The following is a 14,092-nucleotide window of genomic DNA, read 5'->3' as shown; positions in this document are numbered from 1 at the left end:
ATGGACCTCAGCGATCAATACGATGTGCTGCTGGATGATATCCAGTTCAAGGACGTGCAAATAATATCGCTCGACCCCGATGATGAAGAATTTCAAGTGAGGCTGCGAGAACTTGAGGACGAGAAAGCCGAGCTTGACACAAAGAAAGCCCAACTCGAAGCACGCATCGCCGAAAACTCGCGCCCGCAAAACCAGCCGAACGGACACACTTCCCAAAATCATCACGACATGGGCGCCGACGAACGTGGTTTCTGGAATAGCGCCATCGGCGGTCGACCAGCGAGCAACCACGGCAGTAATGGCAATACGTTCGCCAATCCCTTCAGTTCAGATGGCGCGGTTCCTACTGCCACTCCCGGTTCTGGCGTGAAGCGTCCGCGGCCGCAGTCATCATACTTGCAGGTTGGCGAGAGCGCGTACAAGCGACAGACACCCGATGTCTCGAATGCTGCAACTCCGACGTCGTCCGAAGGCTCCTACGAGTTCGTACCGCGAGATCCTGCGCGCGATTCAGAGCAAAACCGCTTGTTCATGCGCGCGCAGCAAGCCGAAGATGCCGCGAGGAAGCGACGAGAAGCTCTATTGCGCGATGAGGAATTCGCTCGTGCTCTGAGCCAACCGAATAATGCGCACGCTTCCTCGTCCAGACCCAACGTTCAGACCACGATAGATTTCGGTGGAAACTACCAGCGACCAGCCCCGCAGCCCACTGCAGAATCATCGTCTTCGCAACGAATGCATCAGCATCAGAATCCTGGATACGGCTTGGCTATGCCGCGTTCGCAGGCTTATGGTCGGCCTCAAGTCAAAGCTGAGCCTCCCACATTCGGAATGCAGCAACAACTGCCGCAGCGACCGCGACAGTCGAGCGAAGTGGTGGATCTAACGAACGATAGCGACGACGAGTTAGAGGAGATTGCGCCTGCTAGATTCACGCCCAGCGATAGGCAGCCTGCACCTTTCAGAACCGGCCCATCAGTCCCAACTTACCAGATGCCTGGCGCGTTCCCCAATACCCCTAACAATGGTATACGGCCGGCTCCGGGGCCTGCTGCGTACGGCAATGGTGCGAACAATCTGCATGATCCAAACATGTGGATGTGGCTTCAAAGCGCCATGCAAAATCAAGCCCAAGCTTTTCGCAGTCAGCTTCGAGACGTGGGAAATTTGGTGTATGGCGCAAGCAGTTCAAATCCCTGGGACCTTGACGACGACGACGATGATGACGATCTCATCTACACTGGTGTCCGCCAGACTGCTGGTTATGGGAACTACGCTGGAAACGAAGCCCTCTATCGAGACCGGTACGATACGATGCAGCACAACGATCCAACTAAGACCAAGGAGGAGATCCAGGAGTTGCTTGCCAACATCCGTCCAGATGAAGACATGCCGGCACATCTCCGTGTGCAAACACCAGAAGACCTGACGATCAGACTACACAAGTACCAAGAAGTCGGTCTGACCTGGCTCAAGAAGCAGGAAGAGGGTCCCCACAAAGGAGGTATTCTTGCAGACGATATGGGCCTCGGCAAGACGATACAAATGCTTTCGCTCATGGTCACTCGTAAGTCAGAGGATTTCCGATGCAGGACGACCTTGATCATTGCGCCCGTCGCTCTGCTGCGACAGTGGAAGCAGGAGATCAAGGACAAGGTCAAAGGCGGTCGCTACGAACTTTCGGTCTTCACTCATCATGGAGGAACCAAGGCGAAGAACTTTGACGACTTGCGATCATATGACGTTGTCCTCACCACTTATGGCAGCATCGCTTCGGAGTTGAAGAAGCTGGAGAAATTTCTACTTCGGAAGAAAGCAAACCCTGCCGCAGTTCCTGGCTCTACTGAGAAATTGATCTTTCTTGCCGATGAAGCGCAATGGTACCGGGTGATTCTGGACGAAGCTCAATGCATCAAGAACAGAACTACTCAGAGTGCTAAAGGTGCTTGTTTGCTCAAAGCCAAATATCGCTTTTGCGTGACTGGAACGCCAATGATGAACAACGTGGAAGAGTTGTTCTCTCTGATCCATTTTCTCAAAATCAAACCGTACTGCCATTGGGAGAAGTTCAGACTCGACTTCAACACGCCACTACGCTCAACGCACGAGGCCCAGCGCGGGCGTGCTATGCGGCAGCTGCAGATCTTGTGCAAATCGATCATGTTGCGACGTACGAAGAAGAGCAAGTTCGAAGGCGAGCCCATCCTCAATTTGCCCGAACGCAGCACCACCGTTGACAACCCAGTATTCGACGAAGACGAGCAGGCTTTCTACACAGCTTTGGAATCGCAGTCACAGGTGCAGTTCAACAAGTATCTGCGTCGCGGAACTATCGGTCAATCGTATTCAGCAATCTTGGTGTTGCTCTTGCGATTGCGGCAGGCATGCTGCCACCCTCATCTGATAAAAGATTTCGGCGTGGCGGCAGCTGCAGACATGACTGAAGATCAGATGCTCGATTTCGCCAAGCAGCTCGATCCACAAGTCGTGGAGCGGATCAAGTCAACTGGAGGCAACTTCGAATGCCCAGTCTGCTATGATGCGGTCGCCAACCCGGCCATTTTCATTCCTTGTGGCCATGACACTTGCTCCGAATGTTTCTCGAAGATCGCAGACCCGGCCAATGCTATTCAACAGGGCATTGAAAACGAAAATGGAGGTGCACGCTGCCCGAATTGTCGCGGAAACATCAATGCTAAGCGCCTTACGGATTTCAACAGCTTCAAGAAGGTGCACATGCCTGAGCTGCTCAGCGAGGCAGAGCGTGCCGAGATGAACGCAGCAGATGATGAAGAAGTTGTGTCTGGGGTCGAGGATGACAGCGATGACGATAATGACGATGACGAAGAGAGCTCCAGCGACGAAGACGAGACTCTTGGCGGGTTCATCGTTCCGCCCGATGAGGAAGAATCCGACGAGGAAGACTCCGATGACGATGATGATCTTGACAGGAAACTCAAATCAAAGAAAGACAAGAATGGCAAAGCCGTCAAGCGAGAGCCAGTCGATGAGGAGCTGGAAGAGGATGACGATGGTCTCGATGCACCGTTCAAGCCGAAAGTTGAGGAGGGCGTTGCGGGCCCTGCGACTAACGGCACTGGTATCTTCGCTGGACACAAATCCAAGGCTAAGAAGTCTAAGAGCAGTAAGGGCAAAGGCAAAGAGGCGAAGAAGAACAAGAAGGGCGCGAAGGGCAAGGGGAAAGCGAAAGAGAAGAAGAAGAAGACCAAAGGTCCTGTGACTTTGGCAGATCTGAAGAAAGAAGCTGCGAAGAGCACGAAAGCCAAGAAGAAGTACCTTGCCCGCCTTCGCAAGACGTACGTCGGATCGGCCAAGATTGATAAGACAATGGAGATCTTGAAAGATATCATGGAAGCCAAAGAGGGCGAGAAAGTTCTCATCTTCAGTCAGTGGACATCGCTGCTGGATCTGCTGGAGATTCCCATCGATGGCGAGGGCTACGGTTATCGTCGTTACGATGGCAGCATGACTGCGACCATGCGAGCTGATGCTGTCGATGACTTCAAGGATGATAGCAAGAACGTCCGCATCATGCTGGTGTCGCTCAAGGCTGGCAATGCTGGACTTAACCTCAACATGGCCAGCCAGGTCATCATCCTCGATCCGTTCTGGAATCCTTACATTGAAGAGCAAGCCATCGACCGGGCCCATCGCATTGGCCAACTGCGTCCAGTCACAGTCCATCGTGTGCTGATACAGGGTACTGTCGAGGACAGGATCATCGAGCTGCAAGAGAAGAAGCGGGCTCTCATTTCTGAGGCGCTGGACGAGCAGTCGGCTGCGAACCTTGCTCGTCTTGGCGTGCAGGAGCTGGCTTATCTCTTCGGTGTCACTGGCGATCCGACACAGCAGGTCAACTACCGTGCAGCTAATGGCCGTCGGTAGAGAATGAAGAAGCAAGTCATTGGCATTTTTATTGTCGCGATCACAATATGCTTCGCGCTCGTTCTTGCATCGTTTCGCAAACTTGGTTTCATGATGTAGATGAGCAGGATTTCAGGGCATGGCAGAAAAGCGCTTTCGCCATCGGCTTCTGAGATCGTAGGGAACAGTCGAATACGGCGTTTTGGAGGTGGGAGGTTATACTATCGAAGTTTTTGATACCCCAACGAATCAGCATGAATAATGTATCTTATGAAAATCAAACGCACAATTTGGTCTGCGAACCGTCCCTTTTCCTTACATTTTCTCATCATCGTGGTCTTTCTGGTCACAAAATTCCTAGAATTCAATCTCATCGCCACAAATTATTTTGCATGCAACGTGGCACGTTCAATACTATTACCAATTTATCTACCCCTCGACCACCGATACAATTTCACAATCCCTGTACAATCCTGGATGGGCGGAGGCGTCAATGGCGCCTCAAACAATTCCCAACGATCTTTCGGACCCAACGGAATTCTCGCGTCTATAGACTGTTTACTATACGTCCTTTCAATCCCACGGTGAGAACCTTTGAATCGGCGATACCCCATTCTTTTGCTCCTCCGCGCAGTGTCTTGAGCGAGGGGTTTACCTGCAAATGCTGCGCCGTTTGTGGACTCGTAGAGTGCGATTGTGGTTTTGAGTTCGGAGAGGAGTTCTGTTTCGGCGATGGAGGTGAGGGTGGGGTTGGGTTCTTCGCGGAGTTTGGAACAGGATTCTATGATGTGGGATTGCAGGCGCGGGGCGTAGGTTGAGAGGTTGGGGAAGAGGCGCTCTGCGATGGAGAGGGGTGGGATGGAGGGCTCGAGGATGTGTAGTGCGAGGGCTGTGGTTTGGATGTTAGAGGCTGTGTGTTCGAGACTTCGGGCTTCTGTTTGTGTTCTTCCGGATCTGTCTTTCTTTTCTTGTTGACGTTGCAGTTTTTGTAGGAAGAAGAGCTCCATGCCTAGCGAACGGTAGAGGGTTTGTTGGAGATGTGCAAGAGCTTCGGGTTGGAGTGTGTTGCGGCTGCGAGATAGTCGATCGCTCCAAGTTTCGGCACTTGAATGCCAGCTCTCAACTCCGCGGATTGCTTCTATGTAGGCCCTCCTGTCTGGTATCGCATTCCATGCTTTACGTATGCGTTTCTGATGATCTGATCTCTCTTTTGTGTTTCTGTGTGTGGCAGTGCTGCGTGAAGAATTAGGATGTATATATCACTGTTTCGCAACTGGAGCATGATCACCTCAATTCCCATCTTAAGTAGGTATCCCAACCGTTCTCAGCAGACCTTCTCTCAGCCATTTGCTTGTTTTCCTTCCTTGAGCTGTAAGAGGAGTTGCTTTCTGAGAGGCACATGAATAGACAAGTCGGTCATGAATAAAGAAGTGCCTCTTTTCGCCGGATCTGTATGCTAGCACACCGCATTGTCTCGATATCCTTCCAACAAAGGGCGGCAACCATGAAGTTCTTGGGAGTCGTCGGGTGTGCTCAGCAGAACCAATCTCGCTGCCCTAAATGCGCCTTATCTGGTGTCCAAGCGTGCAGGCGCCGTGGAAAGGCGGAAGATGTATGTAGTCCTCAGCTGACGAGCTCTGATTTGAGTGTGCGCAACCTGGATTATGGTCTTTGTCTCATCGAGGGAAATGGTCAGGTAGAACGGCGAGTTCGCGGCGAGTTTGAAGACGAAATGAAGGAGAAGGAACTGTGAAATTTCCGTCGTTGGACTGTGTGCCCTACCTTGAGCAGCCAGTGGAGCTGTTGAACTATGGCCTTACCGGACTGCCATGATACTGTGGAAACCTGACGGCCATCGTAGTCAGCAGAGTGGCGACGAATGAGTCCATTAGACCACGCATAAGATGGAGCAATGGTCGCGATGAGGGCGCCGGCAGGTGGAGTCCGATTTTACTGCCCGTCAGCCTGCCCCCGTGTGATCCCATGAGCCTCGACCGCTGATCGCGCCTGGTCATTGCAGTTTGAGCGCCGCTGTGATGGTGAACAGCTGGCACGTTGACGGTGCCGCCGTCCTCCGCCGCTCCGCGTGCTGCTGGCGCTCGTCGTTCACTGTAGGTCATGGGAAAGGATCCCAGGGTATTGTATGACCGTATGATGAGCCTCGTAGATGGATAGGCCTTACCTTGACGTGGTTGAAGCTAGACCGAAGTTGGAGAAGAAGCGCAAAGGGAAAGAGGCGCGAAGTGAGCGCGGTCTGGTTCATGCCAAGCAAAGCAAGTTTCCGACGCGAGCTCACAGCCCGTCTCTCTTCTTACCACCATGTCCTCCGCGTAGTTGACAACATCAACGACTGTCGCTGCCATCAGCAGCATGCTCGGAGAAGTACAGTCTGCATCAGCCAGGTCTAAGTGGATCTGGCACTGCGGGAAGTCGCCACCATGAGTAACGAGTCGGGACACAACAAGCGACAGTCGACAAGCAAAGCGGCGGCATTGATTCCACCGAGAGCTCCACCACTGCCAGCCCCGAACCCAAGGCCATTGCAGCGGGCCAGAGATGCAGCATCGCGTCTGCTCGGGTATTCGAGGCCGCCGAGTCCGCAGGGTGCACAGGACGATGACCGCTACTCCCACGGCGGCAGTCAATTCATGAGATCAGCGCCACTCAGTGCGTCGCAGAATGCAACCACCAGCCACAAAACGGGACTTGAGATCAAGACCATCAGCATCAATGAGAGCGGCAGCCATGCCATCATTGCTGGAAAGGAGATCTTCAAGACAGTCTCGGTTGTCGATGGACGGTGCGCGGAGGACTTAAATCTTAGGTCGAAGATCCGAAGTACACCGAACCAGGCATCCGGACAACCTCGCCAAATCTATTCGATCGACATAGCTGATGTGGCCTGGGCGAAAGGCAACACAGGCCAGTATGTCGCAGCAGCAACGTCCAGTGGCAAGATCATCGTATACGATCTTGGCCATGCTGGACTGCAGGCAGCACAACTCATCGAGCACAAGCGACAAGTCCATAATGTCACATTCAGCCCACATCAAGGCAGTCTCCTGCTGTCTGGCAGCCAGGACGGCACAGTAAGGCTGTGGGACGTGCGAGACGTTCGGAACCAGAGACAAGTCGGAGATATACAGAGCAAGCGGAGGTTCCAGGGTCAGAGCGACGGCGTGCGAGATGTCAAGTGGAGTCCCACCGAAGGTCTTGACTTTGCCTTTGGTACAGATGCGGGAGAGGTCCAGCGCTGGGATATGAGGAACTTGAAAGCTCCCAAGATCAGAATCCCGGCACACTCTCTTGCTTGTAATGCTGTGGACTGGCATCCCGATGGCAAGCATATCGTCACGGCCGGCAGTGACAAGACGATCCGCGTGTTTGATGTCTCCGGAAGTCGTCCTAAGAAGGCGTCGTGGGAGATCAAAGCCGCGCATCCTGTCATGAACATTAGATGGCGCCCTTCTTGCCGCTCGGCGATCGCACAAGATGATGGTGCTGGTCTCTGTACGCAGGTGGTGGCTTGCTACGACCGTGACCACCCCGTCCTGCACGTGTGGGACTTTCGACGGCCTCTTCTTCCCTTCCGAGAGCTGCAGCCGTATCCCTCCGCGCCGACGGACATGCTCTGGCACTCGCAAGATCTGCTGTGGACCGTGGGTCGTGAAGGCACCTTTCTCCAGACGGATATCCAGCACACGTCCAAGGTCATTGACCGATGCAACCTGCAGACACTTGACGTCTCTCCGCTTGGCGAGCTCACTTTTGTCACCCAGTCGCGAAAGCAACGCCGCGTGCCGAAGCCGAATCCAGCTCTCCCTACGCCGCAGAAACCGACCAGCTTCAGCACCAGCCCAGAGTCAACCTTTCTGAGCCGCAGCTGGGCAGACGATAGCCTAGATTCCTCCTTCCTCAGTCTCCTACCAGCCAAACGCCAGCCCCGAACCAGCAACTCCGGGCGCTTCGTCTCCGCCACGCCGACTCCTCGTGCCCAGAAGCATTCGGCAACCATCAAACTCGACGACGTCCTGACCAACCGCAAATCCTTTCGCCCGCAGCAAGTGGCCTGCCGCGGACAGCTGCCCAGTCATAACAACCGCAGGTTCATCGCGTACATGGCCGATCGCTGGGCAACAGAGTTCCGCGCTGCTCCAAACGACCCGACCTTTCTAGCCGTCGTGGACAAAGCATTCAAGGAAAATGAAGAACGCGCCGCATCGTTGGGACTTCTGAGAGAGGCGCAAACATGGAAAATGGTCAGTCACTGTGTCATCAAGCACTTGACAGATCGAGCCGTACTCAAGGCAAGGAGAGCTTCGCAAAAGCCATCCCCCCAAGTGAACGGCACACAACACACTTCGATTGAAGGCCTAGCTACACGCCTCGCCGCGCAACACTTGAAGTCGCCTGTCCACTCCCCGGCGAGTTTGCGGCCTGCGCAGACAATCGCACAGCACTTGACACAGGCAGAGAGCACGTCTAATGTCCCGACTCCACTTGCACGCCCTTCCAATGGAGATCGCGAACCGTTGCCCGATATTGAAGCCGGCGAACCCGTCACCCTACCGCCTTCTCTCACCTCGTCCATGCTCAAACCTCCTCCAGCACCGCCGATCCCACTGAGCTCGTCCACCCGCAGACTCACAATGGATAGTCTCGCTGAGATGCAGAAGCACCAGACGTACGAGGAAACGGCTGAGAGGAGCGAGATGGTGAAGCGGTGGAGTGCGCAATCGAAGAACGTCCTGAACCTCGACCCAGTAGACCATCAAGGCGTCAGGATCCCACTCGCCAAGCTCGAAAACCACGGAAGTGGTGAGAGCTTCCAGTTCCTGGAGGATTCGGCTGGCTCGAGAGAGGCATCTTTTCCCGCTTCATTTGAAAGTCACAAGTCGGCCGGCCTACCCATGGTCTCTGCGCACCCAACTCGCCCCCGGCCCAGGCGCGTCCAGACGACAGAGTCGGAGATTCAGCCTGACAACAGAAGAGATTCAGACGTGGAGCAAGCAATCTTTGCCGAGAGTCCGGAGGCGAGCAAAGATCACTGGGACCGTGGCCCTGGGCCCTCTGCCGCGCGGGAGCAAAGACCATCAGAGGTGGCGCAGGGCCGGTCGGCAGCCGTCAAGAAGAATCTCGGGTTTGAGCACGGCCTGCGTGGCACTGAATGGAGAGAACCTGAGCTCAAGATCGCTCGCATAGCAGTGGAGACAATCACTGGCTATGCGAGTGATGCTCCTCCCGACGGCCTGGCCGACGAAGCGGACATCGATCTGGAGGAGAACGCCATCTGGACAATAGTAGAAATGCTACAACAGCTCATAAATTTCTACAGCAATGAGCAGCCATTTCCCCAGATGGCATCAGTACTCCTCTTGCTCGTCGGCCCCCTCCTGCCTCGCACACATCCGCTGCCAATACCAGAGATTCACCAGACAGTGTCCAGCTACGTGGACCACTTCATCAACAGTTTGGGCTGGAATCCCGAGGAGGTCCCGGCACTCATCCAGCAATGTTTCGAGCAGCCAATGAGAGCCGGGCTACAGCCACTGCAAGTCGAGAGCATTTTGTCCACATACCATGAGCAACTCCTACGGTATCAACTCTTCGACGAAGCGGCAGTTCTCCGCCAACTGAGCTACCCGGCATACCCGGCCGTATACGAAGATTTCCTCGGAGACAACCGCGTGTACCTCTCTTGCGGTGGCTGCGGAAAGCCAGTTCTGGCGAGCTCAGATACTCTACGATGTCAATCCTGCCGTAAGAAGCAGGAGCCTTGCCCGATTTGCTGGATGAAGAATAGTCCCTTCGAGACACATACCTCGACTCTGCACTCAATGTGTCTTCTGTGCGGCCATAGCGGGCACGCAGCATGTTTGTATGATTGGTATGTTGTGGCGAAGGATAGAGGATGTCCTACGGCCGGATGCCCTTGCGATTGTGGTGCAGGAGAACGAGTAGATGAGAAGATGGCTGAAAAGGAGGCTAGGACTAAGAGCCATGCACGTGTGAAGAGCGATGACTGGAAGGCGAGAGAGAGCAAGGCTGTGGAAGGAGCGAGGGATGAGCTTAAGAAGTGATTGCACTGTACAGATATGAGATGAGCGAATGATACCCCGACTGCGTGACGCGAATATTGATGTCTCTACTTCCATTTCAGTTGTTCCGCTGCTTAGTATGGCGTTCGCTTGTTAAAGGTCCTTCGACGTGTGGCAGAGCGATTTCCGATCCTACTTGTTTCCATCCCCAGTCGTCTCATGCAGCTGCCGAGTTCGTGGACTGCTTGCTTAAGGCCTCCCAACGTGCGTCAGAACGATTTCCCAATCCCACACGCCTCCATTTCCATTCATTCAATTGAACTGCTGAGTGCAGATTTTGTTTGCTCGAGATCATTCAGCACGCGTCAGAGTGACTTCGAATCCTGCATGCCTCCATTCCCACTAGTTTCATTCAGACGCTGAATGCTGCTTTCGTTAGCTAGAGATATCGCAACATGCACTAGAGTGTTTTTCCGACTCTCAATGCCTCCATTCACGTCTGTTTGCTTCAGCTGCTGAGTGCGGCCTTTGTTCGCCGGAGACCTTTCACTTCGATCTAGAGCGATTGTACTATGCGTATGTGACACGAGCCAATGTAAAGTAAATTGCATGACACCAACAGTCATGACTCCATCTCCAGTCGTTTCACTCAGCTGCTGAGTGCAAATCTTGTGTGCTGGGAATCTATCAACGCACATTAGAGAGATCCTCAAATGTTGGAAATTGTGTCCGCGGATGGAAAAATGATTGCGTTGTAGCAAAGTGAAGGCTTCAACATCGTAAAGCAGTAATCCCAACCTTTTCTCATTTCAATGCGCAATCATACAATTATGTTACAATGTGCTTTTAGTAGCGTCTACCATTGCCTCTGCCACCTCCTTGGTAGCCCTGATAGCCACCTCCAGAATTGTACCCTCCTGATCTGTTGTCGTAGCCGTAGCCGCCTCTGCCTCTGTTGTCGTACCCTCCTCTTCCACCTCCATAGCCGCCGCCGCCGCCACGTCCACCACCTCCGTACCCGTTTTGCGCTGGTGGATAGCCGTACTGTGGCTGTGGAGGAGCATAGCCTCGCGGAGGGCCTGCTCCAGGAGGCGGAGCGTAGCCATGCTGCGCAGCCTGTGCGGCCAGATGTGGTGGCAGATTCTGGAAAGCCGCTGCAGCTTGGCTAGCATATGGGTCTGGTGCAGGAGGCCCGTTGCGGCCGTATCCTCCATTGGCGCCATAACCATTGCCACCTCCGTAGCCGCCACCGTTGCGATTGTCGTAGCCTGAGTTGCCATTGTCTCGCGCAGCATAGTTGATGCGGCGACCATCAGATCGATCGCCGTTGTGCGAGAGCTGCACGCCGCCGTGGCTTCGCCCGCTACGCTCAGCCTTTTGGCGCGTCTGTTCGACATCCTGATAGTCCAAAACAGGAGCATTGAACTTGACGCCAGGTAACAGCATAGACTTGTGCACTTGGCCAATGACAGGCATGTGGTAGGAGACCTTGACGCTCTCATCAACATCGAGGCTCGTAAACTGATCTTGACCACCTGGAGGCAGCGGATAGGTTAGCTCCGAGTTAGGAATGTATGAGGCGTCTTTCGATGCTTTGCCAGCGAGGCCTTCCGACATCTTGCTGTTGATTTTGAACTTGTCCTTATCCGCTTTCTTGCCGTAGAAGTTCGACACAACTTCATTGTATAGTGGGTGCTTGGTGCTGAAAATGAGCACTTCTTCGCCAAATCCATTGCGCCGCTTCTCGTCTTCGGTGAGGAGAGGATACTTTGTGTGCATAGCTTCGAGCAGCTTCTTCTCATCAATGAATGGCAAAAGCGCTACACCTTGCCAGGCAAACTTCTTGCCGTTGAGATCAACTTCGAAGTCTTCAGGATAGAACTGCTTGATCGGGCTGTCATCGTCGGTCATGAGTGGATGGAATACCGCAGGGAGAGTGTGGTTCGAAGCGGCAGGCATGACTCCCATGAGCTGCTCGTAGGGATGGAAAGGCTTGCCCTTCTCGAAATGAACCACTTGCTTGTCCATGTCCTTGAAGTTGGCTGCGAAGGGCGCGTAATGATATGGATAGTACCAGGTCCACGATGGACAACCTTGGAAGTAGTAGAGCAATACCCAGCAAAGCCCTTCCACGTAGCTGCGCGCCACTTTGTGCCGGAACTCGATGTCATCCGGCGAGACGTGGAACTTTTGCTCGTAGTAGCGCTCTTCATAGCCGTCCTCCCACAGCTTGACTGTATCTTCTGGCATGCCATCTGAGGCATCTTTGTTACCTCCAAGTTGGCCAGATGTGCCACGGTTGGTAGGGTTTGCGATCTCTTTGTCAGGCGTGTTGCGACCCGGAGTTGACGGGTCTGAACTCGCATCATCTGCCGCGGCGTCATCGATCATGTCACGAGTACGTTTGCCGAGTTTTGGAGTCAGGTCTTGTCCACCAGTAGTCGAGGCCATCAGCGCCTCAATATCTGCTCTTTGGTTGTCAGAGCCCTTGTTGCTCCCCATCAATTTCTCCTTCAGTGCCGCAGCGGCAGACTTGTTCTCCTGTCCGCTGGCTCCGCCGACAATGTCAGCATGCGTCAGGGTTTTCTGGTATCGTGGGTCGTTCATGGTCTGCGCCAGGCTCGGTGCAAAGGTAGGCAGTGCATTTGGATCAGGCGCCGCTTCTCCACGAATGATGCCACCTCTGGCACCTCTGCGTATGACTGTCTCATCGAATCCGGTTGGCTCGCCATTGTTCGAGTATCGCGGGCGCTTGTTTGATTGACGTCGCTCACGGTCCTCGCGCTGCTTCTGTCGCTGGGCGGCTTTCACTTCGGTCTCGCGACGCCGCTTAAAGATCGCGTTTTCCTGTTTAGCAAGTCCTTCCAGGATGAGCTGCGCCCTGGCCAGGTCCACATGCCCATCTTTGGTCACGTAGCCACCCATGACAGGCAAGTTGTCTCGCCAAATGGCGATGAGTGTGTCAATACCGTCCTCACGAATGTCCAGTGATGGCAAATGCGGAAGGAAATCGTTACCGACGAAGAAACACATAAACACCCAGTCGTCCAGTGCGCGTTCGAGGTCGAAGCGAAAGCCTTGATTTGGCACGCTCATCTCGATGGCCAGATATTCACGCAGGATTCCCACGTGCAGCCAGATGAAAGGCTTGAGGGGCTTCTCGACTTTCTCTTCCGCGGATCTGTCATTCTTGGCCGTCAGGCCCTGGCAATTAGCCGCTATGTGGCCTGGCTGATTGCATTTCCTGCAGTGACCCGGCTTCGTGTCGTTCGCAAAGACATCTTCGCGCAAGATGCGGAAATGCGGTTCGTGGGTAGCAAGACCCAACATGATCAGGTCAGCATCGAGACCATACATGACGTGCCTGCACATGTTAGCATCCGTTGACCAAAATTGCGTGCATTGACCATGCAGGCAAAAATTTGAGTAGCGGAGAGATGTGTCGGATGACTTACCTGGTGTTGGGGTCGTGCTCGGGCGAGCTGCGCTGCGATCTTACAAAGTTCATGATCTTGTGCTCACCTTCACCGGGAACAGTGGCATCGGAGATGATGACTTTGAGCTTCTCCCACGCGGGATCCGTGCTCAACTTGTAGCTGATCCAATAACGCAGTGACTGGGCGAGCAGGTCCATGAAAGGTGTTCCAGGAGTGATAGAGTTGGAGTCCCATGTCTTCTTGGGCTTGTCAGCGCCCTCACCATCAGCACTACGCTCGCCATTGGCGACCATGCGCGCGTGGAACTCAGCAGCCTCAGCGTCTTTCTCGGCGGCTTCTTGCGCGCTTCGAAAACGTCTGCTACGCTGCTGGTTCATTTTGGCACGAGGCGCGACACCATCGACAGCAATCATCAGAAGCTTACGTGGGCGGACCATGTTGACTACGCGCTCAGTGTACTCAAAGATGGCAATCATCATCTCTTCCTCGTTGGCCGGTGGTGGCCGGTCCTCCGGGTGCGAACACGGATGCACGATACCATTCATGTCGAGATACAAGTTGTCCATTTCCTCGCCATTGGGGTTGGGACCCCGCGCATCTATGGGAATAACCGTCTCGGAGCCATCTGCATTTTGCACCTTTTGCGCGTGCTCCTCGACCACAGGCGAAATGATCTTCGGATACTTTTTGCTGAGCCAGCGAAACAAGGCTGGCACACCCATGACGGGCTAC

General features: G+C 54.1%; 3 protein-coding genes across 3 annotated transcripts; 2 read left to right on the top strand and 1 right to left on the bottom strand.

Annotated features, from left to right (window-relative positions):
• RHO25_008929 (uncharacterized protein) lies at positions 1-3,906 on the top strand (the record flags this gene model as incomplete). The annotated part of the gene is made up of 1 exon (XM_023604732.2): positions 1-3,906. One exon carries the CDS (start codon positions 1-3, stop codon positions 3,904-3,906), a length of 3,906 nt encoding a protein of 1,301 aa, XP_023460347.1.
• A 2,417-nt stretch (positions 3,907-6,323) lies between these two features.
• Positions 6,324-9,965, top strand: RHO25_008928 (uncharacterized protein; the record flags this gene model as incomplete). Its single annotated transcript, XM_023604731.2, has 1 exon — positions 6,324-9,965. The coding sequence occupies one exon, from the start codon at positions 6,324-6,326 to the stop codon at positions 9,963-9,965; it is 3,642 nt and encodes a 1,213-aa protein (XP_023460346.1).
• Positions 9,966-10,769: 804 nt separating this feature from the next.
• On the bottom strand, positions 10,770-14,082 carry RHO25_008927 (uncharacterized protein; the record flags this gene model as incomplete). Its single annotated transcript, XM_065603117.1, has 3 exons — positions 10,770-10,798; positions 10,823-13,287; positions 13,379-14,082. 3 exons carry the CDS (start codon positions 14,080-14,082, stop codon positions 10,770-10,772), a joined length of 3,198 nt encoding a protein of 1,065 aa, XP_065459189.1.
• Positions 14,083-14,092: the final 10 nt, after the last annotated feature.

This window comes from Cercospora beticola, chromosome 5 (genome assembly GCF_033473495.1).
Source record: "Cercospora beticola chromosome 5, complete sequence".
NCBI lineage: Eukaryota > Fungi > Ascomycota > Dothideomycetes > Mycosphaerellales > Mycosphaerellaceae > Cercospora > Cercospora beticola.
Note: the sequence above shows the minus strand (reverse complement) of the source record. Positions and strands in the feature narration are given on the sequence as shown.